Genomic DNA, 13,719 nt, shown 5'->3' with positions numbered 1-13,719 from the left:
AGCTCAGATTTATCGGCTGCTACTTTTAGACATTCATTCTTTTGTTTGTTTCCATTTAAATGAGTTCTTTTCTTATATCCAGATATATTTTCTATGGCAGAGTAATAAACTATCATCACTCTTCATTCTGATTGACTAACATATGGGGAATAAGAAATGATGCCAGATAAAATGAGAATGGCTGGAATTTTCATTGGAGAATACTTTTTTGGAAGAGTGGATAGATTGATGTAGTGGTTTTGTTTTGTTTTGTTTTGCCTGAATCAAGTAAATTCCAGTACATTAAAGTCACTTATAGTTTTAATATAGTTTATTCTGTTAGGACAAATTTACTTGAGAATTCTTTTGTGACTCACAGTGTAATGAAGTTTTGCAAATTTATTGTGTTAAAATTAGAAAAATTTTAAGTTAATGGGTGTTTAGCTACATGAGCTGTATTCCTCAAGAAGTGGAAGTTCATACAAATTGGGATGCAACTCCCATGAGAATCTTTAATTTCAAATATGTACCTTGTGTTAGAAAGGCAGTTAGATGGTCTTTTTTGTAATCATCTTTGTTATTTAATCTTGAAGGATTAATTTTTCTTCTCTTGTATTTTCTTCTAAAAATAGACCTATAATACTTACAACAATAATGGATCCATAAATATATTCTTAATCATCGGCCTACTTCAGTTTTGTTTATCACTATATTTGGTACCTCCATACTACCTGGCAATAGCAGGGACTCAGATATTTGGTGATAGACAATGTTGGTTATTGTTACTTGCAATAAAATAAACCTTCATTTGACCTTTATGTGGTAATGGGTTAATTGGAATTTTCTAAAATTACACTAAAAAGCCAAGTTACCTTTGTAACTTTAAGGCCTACATTAAAATATTTTGAATGGGTTCTCTCAAAGCTTTAGGCTGAAGGACTTTTCTGAAATTCCTCTCTGCCCTCCCTCTAGCCTCTAGAATGGAAATAGATTTTAGAAATAGCTGTAGTAATTTTAAACAAGTAAAATGACTGTTGACTGCAGTTTTCTGAGGCTAATGTAATAACACGTTCTCATAGGTTGCCATGGGTAGTATAGTAAAAAAGTTTTGAGAGGTTCAGTAATTAGTATAAAATTAAATATTCTAAATATTATTGGAATAATTTGATAATGAGAAAAAGTATTTCATGATTAATTTTAATTTATATGTATATACATAAATATTTCTCTTTTTAAAAAGTGAATGTATAAATGAATGTTAAAACTGCACAAAGAGAAATATCCTAAATTATTCTATTTCTGTTTATTTCAGGGCTGAAAACAGACTGAATTATCTTTCAGAGTTAAAAGACCATCAAGACAAGATGGGGACTCCTGGTTCTGGAAGGAAAAGGACACCTGTGAAAGACCGATTTTCTGCAGAAGATGAAGCTCTGAGTAACATTGCCAGAGAGGTGTGTGTGGAAAACCCCCTCTCAACACTGACATGTACAGATGAGAATGTTGTAAAAATGCTGGGGTTAGAGAGTTATAGACGTTCATTCATTGAGCTAGTTTCAGAATGTTTGCTATAAATAATGTATTTGACTTCTGAAATACTGTATTAGAATAAAATATAGTTGCCATCTCTTTACTTGGATATTTATTCAACTCATTTAAATTAATTTTTCATTTTCTTTTTGTGGATAATGTGAGTTCTAGGTACTAGAACTAATATATTGATGTTTATAATTATAATTATAGTCCTAATATATTGAAATTTAAAATTAATCTTCATATTGAAACTTAAGGTAATTAGAATCTTGAAAATATGATAACTAGATTATAGATGTCATTGGGCTATATACAGTTAATATGTATATTACACAGGAGGCACTGTATAAATGTTGATAGAAATAATCCTTATTTGGTATCTGCTCAGATTCAGTGTCTTAGCTGTTTTTTTAAATATTGCAGTGGAATTTTTATGTTTAATTTTTAGCTAGTAGCAGGGCTTCTGGAGCATTTTCTGTTTCATTTTGTTGACAACTCAGAAAAAGAAAAAAAAAAGGAAGGGGTGTCACCTGTTGAATCACTAGCAACATTTCCTGTTGCATATTAGAAATTTAAGATAACTCCTAGCTGTGATTTCTTAGTGAGGTGCCAACTTTATTTCAGACTCTGACTCTATCTATAGCTGCAGACCTGCCCATAAACTAATGTAGTATTTGAATTGTTTAGAGTACTGCATTATTAAATTATATTTTTTTGTGTGAGAATTAATCCCTCATCACTTCCTCTTAGTTATTCTTAGTAAATAACTCATTTCGAACTAGTGCTATTTCCTTTTGACATATTACACAGTCTTTTTTGGCCAGTTCATTGTTACATTTTTCCTCTTTTAAGCTACTCAGATAGCTTTTGAATTAGAAGTCAAATTCTGTAGGAGAATATTTGAAGCAAAGAAAAGTAATCTGAAAATTGATGACAAAATTTATATTACTTTAACAAAATTTAAAAATCAGATATTTTTAAATAAAAAGGTAAAGGATATTTTAAAATGAAATAAAGTAGCTATTACTCTACAACCATATTAAATATTTGCATAAGTAAAGTATTTTGGAAGCCTCGTAGTTTTAGTTGAAAATTGAAACTATGTAAAATGTTTACTTCCAAAATTGGAGGCATGTACTCAAATTTCTGAAAGGGGAGAGGATACCAGCACCTGCTAGGCTCTTTTTGTACTGTCAGTAAGTATTTGAACTCTTTTTGAGGGTACGATGCTTCATTTACAAAATTGTTATAAAGTTCTAACATCCAACATTTGAGTACTTATTCTGTGACAAACACTATTCTAACTATTAAAAATGCATTAATTAATTCAATCCTCACAAAATTCTGAGATTGGCTTTATTATTATTTTCATTTTACAGATGAAGAAACCATTCCACAGAAAAGTTAAGTAACTTTTCTAAGGTCGTCACATAGCTAGGAAATAGTAGAGCTTAGATTCAAACAAATGAACTCTGGCTCCAAAGTCTGAGCATACAACCACTCACTCTGCTATACTGGATCTGAATCTTCTCCAGCTCCTTCATTAATTGTTTTCTATAACTTTTCATGATTTTGAAAGTACTTCCATATCTTGGTTCTCACAATAACCTTGTGAGTTAGGTAGGGTAGGTATTATTATTATTCGCCTTATTTGTAGATAAGGAAACAGATGAAGCTGAGAGATAAATGTCAAAAAGGTTGTTTCCATATCTTGGCTATTGTAAATAATACTGCAATGAGGATGGGGGTGTATATATCTTTTTTGAGTTAGTGTTGTTGTTTTTTGTTTGTTTTCATTAGGTAAATACCCAGAAATGGAATTGCTGGACCATAAAGTAGTTCTATTTAAAATTTTTTGAAGAACCTCTTTGTTGTTTTCTATAGTGGCTGCACCAATTTTTATTTCACCAGTTCACAGTAGTTCCCTTTTCTCCACATCCTTGCCAACACTTATTATTTCTTGTTCTCTTGATGAGAGCCTTTCTAACAGGTGTTTGGCAGTATCTTATTGTGGTTTTGATTTGCATTTTCCTGATGATTAGTGATATTGAACACCTTTTCATGTATCTGTTGGCAATCACTATGTCTTCTTTGGAAAAATAGCTATTCAGATCTTCTACCCAGTTTTTAATTGTATTGTTGTGCTCTTTTCCACAGCACATATACATAATAAAAATCAGTTGTTTATTCTAATTCTATGAAATATGCCATTGGTATTTTGATAGGAATTGCATTCAATCTATACATTGCTTTGGATAGTATGGACATTTTAGTTTTTTAAAAATATTTTTATTGACTTCAGAGAGGAAGGGAGAGGGAGAGAGAGAGAGAGATGGACTTGGTGATGAGAGAATCATTGATTGACTGCCTCCTGCATGCCCCCTACTGGGGATCAAGCCTGCAACCTGGGCATGTGCCCTGACTCGGAATTGAGCCATTACCTCTTGGTTCATGCTCAACCACTGAACCATGCTGGCTGGGCTCTTTTTTTTTTTTTTTTTTTTTTTTTAAATAAATCCTTTCTCCAGGATATGGTTTTCACTGATTCTAAAGAGAGAGAAAGGGGGAGGGAGAGAGAGAGGCATTGATGTGAGAAAGAAACATCAATCAGTTGCCTCCTGTATGCACCATAAAAGGGGATCAAACCTGCAATCTGGTGACCTGACTGGGAATTAAACCCACCAACTTTTGGTGTACGGAACAGTGCTCCAGTCAACTGAGCCCACAGGCCAGGGCAGTCTTCCCTCTTCTTGAATTTTTTTGGAATAGTTTGAGAAGGATAGGTGCTAGTTCTTCTCTGAACCTTTGGTAAAATTCACCTGTGAAGCCATTTGGTCCAGGACTTTCGTTTGTTGGGAACATTTTGATTATAGCTTCAGTTTCATTAGATGTAATCAGTTCATTCAGATTTTCTGTTTCTCCTTGAATCAGTGTTGAGAGATTGTGTGTTTCTAGGAATTTATCCATTTTTCCCAGATTGTCCCATTTGTTGGCATATAGTTGTTCATAATATTTTCTTACAGTCCTTTCTATTTCTGTGGTGTCAGCTGTTACTTCTCCTCTTTCATTTCTGATTTTATTCATTTGGGTCCTCTCTTTTTCTTGACGAATTTGGTTAAAAGTTTATTAATCTAGTCTTCTCTTTTCAAAGAACCAGCTCTTCTTGGTTCAGTGATCTTTTGTATTTTATGAAGACTATTTTGGGTTGTTTTTTTGCTCTGATGTTTATTATTTCTTTCCACTTACTTTAGGCTTTGTTTTTTGTTTTTGTTTGTTTGTTTTTTAAATATATATTTTTATTGATTTCAGAGAAGAAGGGAGAGAGAGAGAGAGAGAAACATTGACAGAATGATGAGAGAGAAGCACTTATTGGCTACCTTCTGCATGCCACCTACCGGTGATCAAGCCCGCAACCTGAGCATGTGGTCACAGGTTGATACTCAACCACTGAGCCACACTGGCCATGTTGTTATTCTTTTTCTAGTTACTTTAGGTGTAAGGTTAGATTGTTTATTTGAGATTTATTTTGTTTCTTGAGGTAGACCTGCAATGCTAGGAATTTCCCTCTTAGGACTACTTTCCCTGTGTCCCTTAGATTTTGGCTTGTTGTGTTCCCCTTTTCATTTGTTTCAGGATATCTTTTTATTTCTTCCTTGATCTCATTGTTAACTCATTTTTTATTTAGTAACATGGTATTTATCCTCAATGTGTTTGTGTGTTTTTCAGATTTTTTCTTGTGATGGATATCTAGTTTCATATAATCATGGTCAGAGAAGATGCTTGATATTTTATTTCAATCTTCTTAAATTTATTGAGACTTGTTTTGTGTCCTAACATGTGGTCTATCCTAGAAAAGGTTCCATGTGCACTTGAAAAGAATGTATATTCTGCTGCATTGGGGTGAAATGCTCTGAAGGTATTAATGAAATCCATCTAATCTAGTGTGTCATTTAAGGCTGCTCTTTCCTTGTTGATTTTCTGTCTGGAAGATATATTCATTTATGTCAGTGGGGTATTTATATAGTTGTGAGTATGTGAAACACAGAGTTTATTCTTGTATTTTTATTATTTGCTAGAAGCCTATTGCACGAAGATTCACACAATAGGCCTTCCTTCCCCTGGCTGCTGGCACTGGTTTTCCTCCGGCACCTGGGACCCAGGCCTTTGGTCTGGCCGCAGTGAGGCCTGGCTTCTCTGCTGCAGCTGCAGCAGAGAAGCCAAGCCTCTTTAGTCTTCACTCTTCACTCTTCACTTTTCACTCCAGCTGGAGCCTTCAGTCTTTGCTCCATGCCTGCATATGCAAATTAACCGCCATCTTTGTTGGCTTAATTTGTATAGTCGCTCTGATTGGCTGGTGGGCATAGTGGAGTGACACCAATTTGCGTGTTTCTCTTTTATTAGTGTATATTTTTATATTATTACTTATTGTTTTATTTTCCATATGAACAACTGTAAACCTACTTTGCCTCCCTCTGTAAATGGGTCTTGTTCTCTCATCCATTCAGCTGTCCTCTGTCTTTTGGCTGGAGCATTTAAATCATTTACATTTAAAGTGATTATTGATAAGTACATATTTATTGGCATTCTATTCTTCATAACTGTGTTTCTCTTTTTTCCTCTTTCTTCTTCTTAATGAAGACGCTTCAACATTTCTTGAAATACTGGTTTGGTGATGATGAACTCTTTTAGTGTTTTGTTGCCTGGAAATATCTTTATTTCACCTTCAATTTTTAAATGATAGCCTTGCTGGTAAGGTAATCTTGGTTATAGGCCCTTGCTTTTCATCACTGAATATTTCATGCCAATCCCTTCTGGTCTGATATGTTTTGTTGAGAAATCAGCTGACAGTCTTATGGGAGGCTAACCGTCTTTTTCTTGCTGCTTTTAAGATTCTGTCTTTGTCTTTGACCCTTGGAATTTTAATTATGATGTGTTTGGTGTAGGCCTCTTTGTGTTCATCTTACTTAGGACTCGCTGTGCTTCCTGGACTTGTATGTCTTTTTCCTTCATCAGGTTAGGGAAATTTTCAGTCATTAGTTCTTCAAATAGGTTCTCAGTTTCTTGCTCTCATTATTCTTCTAGTATCCCCATGGTGAGGATGTCATTATACTTAATGTTGTCTATAAGTTCTCTTAAACTATTCTCATTTTTTTAAGTGACCAGTGGCACAATCTCCTTGATCACCTTAGCTGGGTGCTCCAGAAATATCCCTGGTGTGGGTTATGTGAGTCCTCCTGTTGTAATTGAGTCTTGATTGCTAATAGCCTGTTCATGTGTGGGGTTGACCCTCAGGTTGGCTGATTGAGGATTGACACTGACCACAATGTATCAGCTGCTGTGAGGTGTTAACCACACTTAGTGGAATTTGCCTCAGCAAGGTTCAGTAACTGCTGAGGTCTCCCTTTGGATGTGCCTCTTGTGTAGCTAATTGGATCCTTCTCTGATGTTGACTGAGGCTTGCCAATGTATGTGTCTGTTCTGGGACTCTTGGGAGGGACTTTGGTGCAAATCAGTGTCAGATGCTGTCTGTGTCTGGTCCTGGGCAACCTGTTTGGAGCTAGAAAGTGATCCACGGTTTGTGGCTGCCTCTGCTGTGCCTGGGTGTACGTGAGAAGGACCAAGCTGCACATCATGGCTGGTTTCCACCAGCACTAAGTCCAGGGGCAGGTCAGCAAGGCACCCCCGAGATCCGCCTAATGGCTGCCTGTTAGGCTCTGTCACTGAAAGAGCCTCTGGTAGTACTTGAGTTGCAAGAGGTAGGTTCTCAGTGAATCACAGAGGTAGGGGTGAGCGATGTTGACTAGATTGATACAGTCTTAAACTTGGTGCCAGTGCTGGATTTGAGGCCACTTAGCAAAAGTCCCAGGGTACATGAAGGCTTGCTGCCATCCGCTGGGTTTCCCCAGACTTTTATGGTGGGACAAGGTCTCATGGAATTGTCAGGGTAAGGGCAGCAGAGTTTATCGGGCCCAAGATTTGGCCGTGTGAAGGAAGGGCTCTAAAGGGTCAAAGGGATTGAATGTGCAAGGGAAAAATAGCCCCTGTGCTAGAACCACACCAATCAGTCTGGCCTGGATTTTACCTAGACCTCCTGGAGAGCTTGAGCTCAGCAGGGCAGGACTGTGGGGAGTCCACAGGGTGGGGCTAGTAGATCTCTGGTGAGGGGGAGGCACTCCTCAGGCACTCAGCAAGGTCGGGGGAATGGCTTATGTTCCAGAACCACATCTCAGTTTGTTTTGGATTTTGCCTGGATCTCTTGGAGTGCTTTATCTCAGCAAGGTGATCTGCCAGGAATCAGGAGAGAGGGTTTTCTGGGAGTCCAGAGGGTGGGGCTGCTGCGAGTTTGATGGGTGGGACTAGTGCATCTTTGTGAAGGGGAGCCACTGGTAAGGTTCTTGGCAAGATGGGAGAAATAGTTCCCACCCTAGAGCCACACTACTCAGTCATTGATATACTCTGAGTCTGCCCAGACCTCTACACCCTGGGCCCAGACAGGTGACTCCCTCAGCAGGGTATGAGTTCAGGTTGAGTGGCTGCAAACAAGATTTTGTGTATTGGCCCTTTAAGAGGATGCTTAGCCCAGCTGGTGTGGCTCATCAGTTGAGCATTGACCCAAGAACCAAGAGGTACCGGTTTGATTCCCTATCAGGGCACAGGTCTGGGTTGTGGGCTTCATCTCAATAGTGGGGTGTGCAGGAGGCAGCCCACTGATGATGTTTCTCTCTCATTGATGTTTTTTTCTCTCTCTGCCTCCCTCCCTTCCTCTCTCTAAAAATCAATAAAAATATATATTTTTTTTTTTAAAAAAAGAGGGTGCCTAGGTTTCAAGCAGACTCCTATCTCCCTAGCGGACAGAATGCCAACTGAACTCCACAGCCAGATGTTATGTGGGTGCTTCTTCCTGGCTCTGGCACTCTGGGCAGCAGAGCCTGGCATGGCGTTGACACCCCCTCGCTCCTAAGGGGGAACCTTGGCAGCTGAGGGATCTTTCCAGATTCTCAGCCACCATCTGTGAGAGCGGGGCCAGCCCACTTCTCATCTCTTCCTTCCTACCAGTTTCCATGTGGCTTCTGTAAATCCTTGGTTATAAGACTTCTGTTCAGCTAGTCTTCAGTTTGGTTATTCAGGTTGATTGTTCTATGTTTTAGTTGTAATTCCAGTTTGGTCCTGAGAGGAGGTGAGTGCAACTTCCACCTACTCCGCCACCATCTTGGATCTCTCTCTCTCTTAGTTTTTGGATGATCTGAGAATCCTTCCAGCTCTGAAATTCTGTGATTTCTTTCAAGATCCATGACCCAAAGAAAATTAATGCTCATAATGCACAGTTCTTTTAATTCTAAAAAAATCAGTGAGAGGCATAGAAATTGAACATGTTTTATAGGAGTTAGAGTCTAGCAAATAGTGTTTAGAGACATTTTTGTTGAGCAGAATTTACACCTGTACATATTTGGTGCATAAACCTACTTGTAATAATAAGGAGGAAAGAAAGCTCTATGGCTGTTCAACATTTGTGCTGCTAGAACTTTCGGATTTCATTTTTTAATAGCTTAATGAGATATAATTCACATAACATAATTCACCCATTGGAAGTATGTAATTCAAATATACCAATGGTTTTGGTATATTACATTATTAGTTATTTAAAGTTGTTAAAATACATATAACAAAATTTGCCATTTTAACCATTTTTAAGTCTACAATTTAGTGCCATTAATTACATTCACTCTGTTGTGTAACCATCACCACTATCTTTCTAAAATCTTTTCATCACTCTACACAGAAATTCTGTAAGCATTAAGCAATAACTTTCTACTTCCCTCTCTCCCAGCCCCTGGTAACTTTTTTTTTTAAGCATTCATTTTATTTTATTTTTTAAAAATATGTTTGTACTGATTTCAGAAACAGGAAGGCAAGGAAGGGAGAGGGAGAGAGAAATAGAAACATCAGTGATGAGAGAGAATCATTGATCGGCTGCCTCCTGCCTGCCCTCTACTGGTGATTGAGCCTGCAATCCAGACATGTGCCCTGACAGGGAATCGAACCATGACCTCCTGGTTCATAGGTATCTGGTGCTCAACCATTGAGCCACACCAGCCAGGCAGACTTTTAATTTACTATAAGTCTCTTGCATTTGACTTATCTAGATATTTTATAAGTGGAATTATATAGTATTTGTCCTTTTGTGTCTGGCTTATTTCACTTATCATCCTGTCTTCAAAATTTACCCATGTTCTAGCATGTATCAGAATTTCATTCCTGCACCCCCCTTTAAGTGACTTAATTCCTTTATATGACGGAATAATATTTCATTGTATGTATATCCTAAATATGGTTTATCTATTTATTTGTTAATGGACACTGATTAGATTTCATTTTGCTGCCTAAGGAGGTAATAGCCATTGTCGGCATCCAGTAATGAGAACCAAAAATTTTTGGTTTCGCAGCCTGAGAAAGATATAAAAGGAACATTTGTGCTTAGTTTAAAAGATATTGTTCATTGTTATTGTTGTATGGAATGATAGTCTTGATTGCTCAATAGAGCTAATGATCTTTTCATCGTTATCTTGCTATTTTATTTGAATAATTTATTCATTTTTAGGTCTTGGCAAGTTAAGGATAAAATACAGCAGGGATACCAGCTTTATTATTATTGTTGTTGTTGTTAATCCTCACCCTAGGATATTTTTTCCATTGATTTTCAGAGAGAGTAGAAGGGAGGGGAGGAACCAAAAGGAGGAGGGGGGAAAGAGAGAGAGAGAAGCATTGATTTGAGAGAGACATATTGATTGGTTGCCTCCCACACGCACCCTGATGGGGTGGGGTTCGAATTTGCAACCCATGTATGTGCCCTTGACTGGGAATTGAACCTATGGGAATAGGTACTCGTGCTTATGCTCTAACCACTGAGTCACACCTACCAGGGCAAGGATACTAGCTTTTAAAAATGCAAAGACTCGCCCTGTCTTGTGTGGCTCAATTGATCTCTAAAAATCAATAAAAATATTTTTAAAGAATGCAGAGAAGAATTATAATCAGCAGTAATTAAGAACATTAATGCCATGTTTTATTTGAGAATAGGGTGGTTGTTCTTTATTCTTTACCTTAGGATGTTTATTGGTTTGAGGGAGGGAGGGATTGAGGGAGGAGGAGAAAGAGAGAGAGAGAGAGAGAGAGAGAGAGAGAGAGAGAGAGAGATCGGTTTTCTCCTGTACACCCCCTGACCAGGGACTGAACCCGCAACCTAGGTATGTGCCACGACCAGGAACTGAACCCACAACCTTTTTGGTGTACAAGGTGACACTCCAATCAATTGAGTCACCTGGCTGGGAGAGAATAGAGGTTTTTTTGTTTTGTTTTGTTTGTTTATTCCAACATGGCCTGGCTCTATCAGGTTTGCTCAGTGGTTAGAGTGTTGGCCCTAAGACAGAAGGGTCTCAGGTTTGATTCTGGTCAACAACATGTACCTAGGTTGTCTCTCTCACATCAGTGTTTCTCTCTCTCTGCCCCTTCCCCCCCCCCCCCCACTCTCTCTAAGAATTAATGGAAAAAATATCCTCGGGTGAGAATTAAAAACATGGTCCTGGCCGGTGTGGCTCAGTTGATTGGGTGTCATCCTGTGCACTGAAAGATTACTGGTTTTATTCCCAGTCAGGGCACATGCCTGGGTTGTGGGTTCCATCCCAGCAGGGGTCGTGAAGGAGGTGGCTGATTGATGTTTTGCTCTCACATTGATGTTCTTCTCTCTCTCCTTCTCCCTTCTGCTCTCTCTAAAAATAAAAAAATCTTAAAAACAAATAAACAGCCATGAATTCTGAACGTCATTCATTCAGTAAATGTTTATTGAGCATCTACTCTTCACAGATGGTGTGTCAGGTACAGAGGATATGGGATGGAAAGGGCTAACATGTCATTTCCCTTATGTAGCTTAGAGTCTAGAAAAGATAATAGACATAAAGCAAGTAATTACCTAATGGACTGGTTCCTCAATTTTCAGCTCCTTTTTTCTTTCATAATTAATGTCTACATTTAGTATGGTGATTTCTTTTCTGAAATCGAAAGCTGTGATTGTCATTGTATGTCAGGGAATGTCACAATCAGTGGTATTCTTGGAAATGAGAGAACAATTTAACTGTGTCAAGTGCTTTGCGTGAATAGTAAATGGTTTTATTATAGAGTGTGTGACAGGACAACTCAGGTTTTGGGAAGGCATTCTTGAGAAATGATTTCAAATGGTTTTTGAAGGATGAGTGCAATTATTTAGGTGGTGGGGCAGGGGTGTGGGTGGGAAGGGAATTGTCAGATGTTGGGAAGAGCTTTCCAGTCAGAGGGAACTCTAAGGGAAAAGTTTTTGAGCTGAAAGAATATTGAGAATTCAGATAACAAAAATAACAGCTGACATTACTGAGCTCTTGTTATAAGCCAGGCACTGTTCTAAGTACTTTAAATGTATTTAATCCTCATAACTCTGTTGAGTCTACTATTCTCATTTATCAAGGATGAATCCAATGCATGGAGAAGGGAAGTAATTTGCAGTTACTAGAAAGAGGTAGAGCTGAAATTTACATTTGGGCTTCTGCACTCTGATCTGTTGTGCCTCACATAATATCACTGTTAATAACCTAGACAGCAAAAAGGAGAGTAGCCAGAGGTTAGTTACAGGTGCCAGAACATGCAGGCCAGTGGTTCTCAACCAAGGGTCATTTTGTCCCCCAGGGGACATTTAGCAGTGTGGAGATATTTTTGCCTGTCACAAGGGGTGTGGAAGGAGAGACAAGGGGGTGTGCTCCTGACATTTGTGGGTAGAGGCCAGGGATACTGCTAAAATATCCTACAGTGTATAGTAAACCTTCCCCACCACCCCCAAATGAAAAATTAACTGGCCTAATTGTCAATAGGGCAAGGTTGAGAACCCTGATAGGAACTTACAGAATCTGTTTAGGATTTTGGTCTATCATAAGAGCAGTGGAAAAACGTTGAAGGATTTTAAGTAGTGGTACGACATGATCAAATTTGTGCCATATGAGGATGACTTTACTGTAAGTTTGATATTATAGCAGAAAGAGGCATCAGTAGATGAGGGAGAGGACTCATAAGACTTGTAGAGGCAGTGGTGGCTTGGCCTAGAGTGATGACAGTGGGGATGATGAGAGGTGGTTGGAATGGAGAGGTAAGTAGTTGGACATTCAGTGTGTGACTATGGTTGTATAGCAGCCAGGGGAAGTTTTGGCTTGTGCGTCTGGGTGGGTAGTAGGGAACATTAGAGTGGGGAGGAGGTTTGGGGAAGGAAGATCATGTATTTGTGTTGGCATGTGTTGAGTTAAGGTGCCTGTGAGGCATGTAAGTGGAGATTTTGAAGAGGTAGTTTTGGGAATGTCGACCAAGAGGTCAAAGGAGAGGTTTGTGCTGAAGATAGATCTTTTGAGACTTGTCAGCATGTAGAAGGTAATTGAAATCAAGAGGGTGGATGAAATTTCCTAGGGAGAAGGTATAGAGTTGAAGAAAATCACTCCTCAAGTAGAGCCCTAAAGAGCTAAGATTTCAAAGTCCAGTCTCGAGTCTTTCTTAATTCTGACACTTTTTAAAAATATATATTTTATTTTTTTTTACAGAGAGGAAGGGGGAGGGATAGAGAGTTAGAAACACTGATCAGCTGTCTCCTGCACACCCCCTGCTGGGGATGTGCCCACAACCAAGGTACATGCCCTTGACCGGAATCGAACCTGGGACCTTTCAGTCCGCAGGCTGACGTTCTATCCATTGAGCCATTGAACTCTGACACTTTTTTGATCATTGTGTGTTTGGTTCAGATTGCTCCATGCAAATTGGATTCGTCTGAAAAAGTAACTCCACAGGAGGCAGAATTGCTCTTATTTAAAATACCTTTAAATGTTCTCAGTGATGGTACACAAAAATTTTTAAGAGATTCTAAAATGTGAGTTACTTTTTCAGAGTTCTAAAAAGTATATGTTTTTCTTTCCATTTCTACCCAGTTAAAAAATAAATGAAATATCCCCCCTCTTTGTACTTATTGATTTTATTAGACAAATACTTTGAAAGTGTAAATCTAAGTTGTTCTTCAGTCATTTGGGATTCCTTTTGTCGGTATTAGTGCATGAATTCAGCCAATGCCCATCAAGGGCAGATCTCTCTTTATTTCATCCAGTGTTACTCTCAAATCTCTCTGTCCCTTGATTTGTCCCTCTAACC

At 38.4% G+C, this 13,719-nt stretch overlaps 1 protein-coding gene across 5 annotated transcripts in view; it reads left to right on the top strand.

Moving 5' to 3' along the window:
• Positions 1-13,719, top strand: part of LRRFIP2 (LRR binding FLII interacting protein 2) — a 101,420-nt gene that overhangs the window by 14,112 nt on the left and 73,589 nt on the right. For all 5 annotated transcript variants that reach the window (XM_081106479.1, XM_081106477.1, XM_081106476.1 and 2 more), the window contains exon 2: positions 1,292-1,433. In XM_081106479.1, coding sequence (XP_080962605.1) covers positions 1,344-1,433 — 90 coding nt within the window. In that variant the 5' untranslated portion in view covers positions 1,292-1,343. The remainder of the gene's footprint in view (positions 1-1,291; positions 1,434-13,719) is intronic.

Source organism: Myotis nattereri, assembly GCF_964212035.1.
Source record: "Myotis nattereri genome assembly, chromosome: 14".
Lineage (NCBI taxonomy): Eukaryota > Metazoa > Chordata > Mammalia > Chiroptera > Vespertilionidae > Myotis > Myotis nattereri.
The sequence above is the reverse complement of the archived record's forward strand: the minus strand, read 5'-3'. Positions and strand labels throughout refer to the sequence as shown.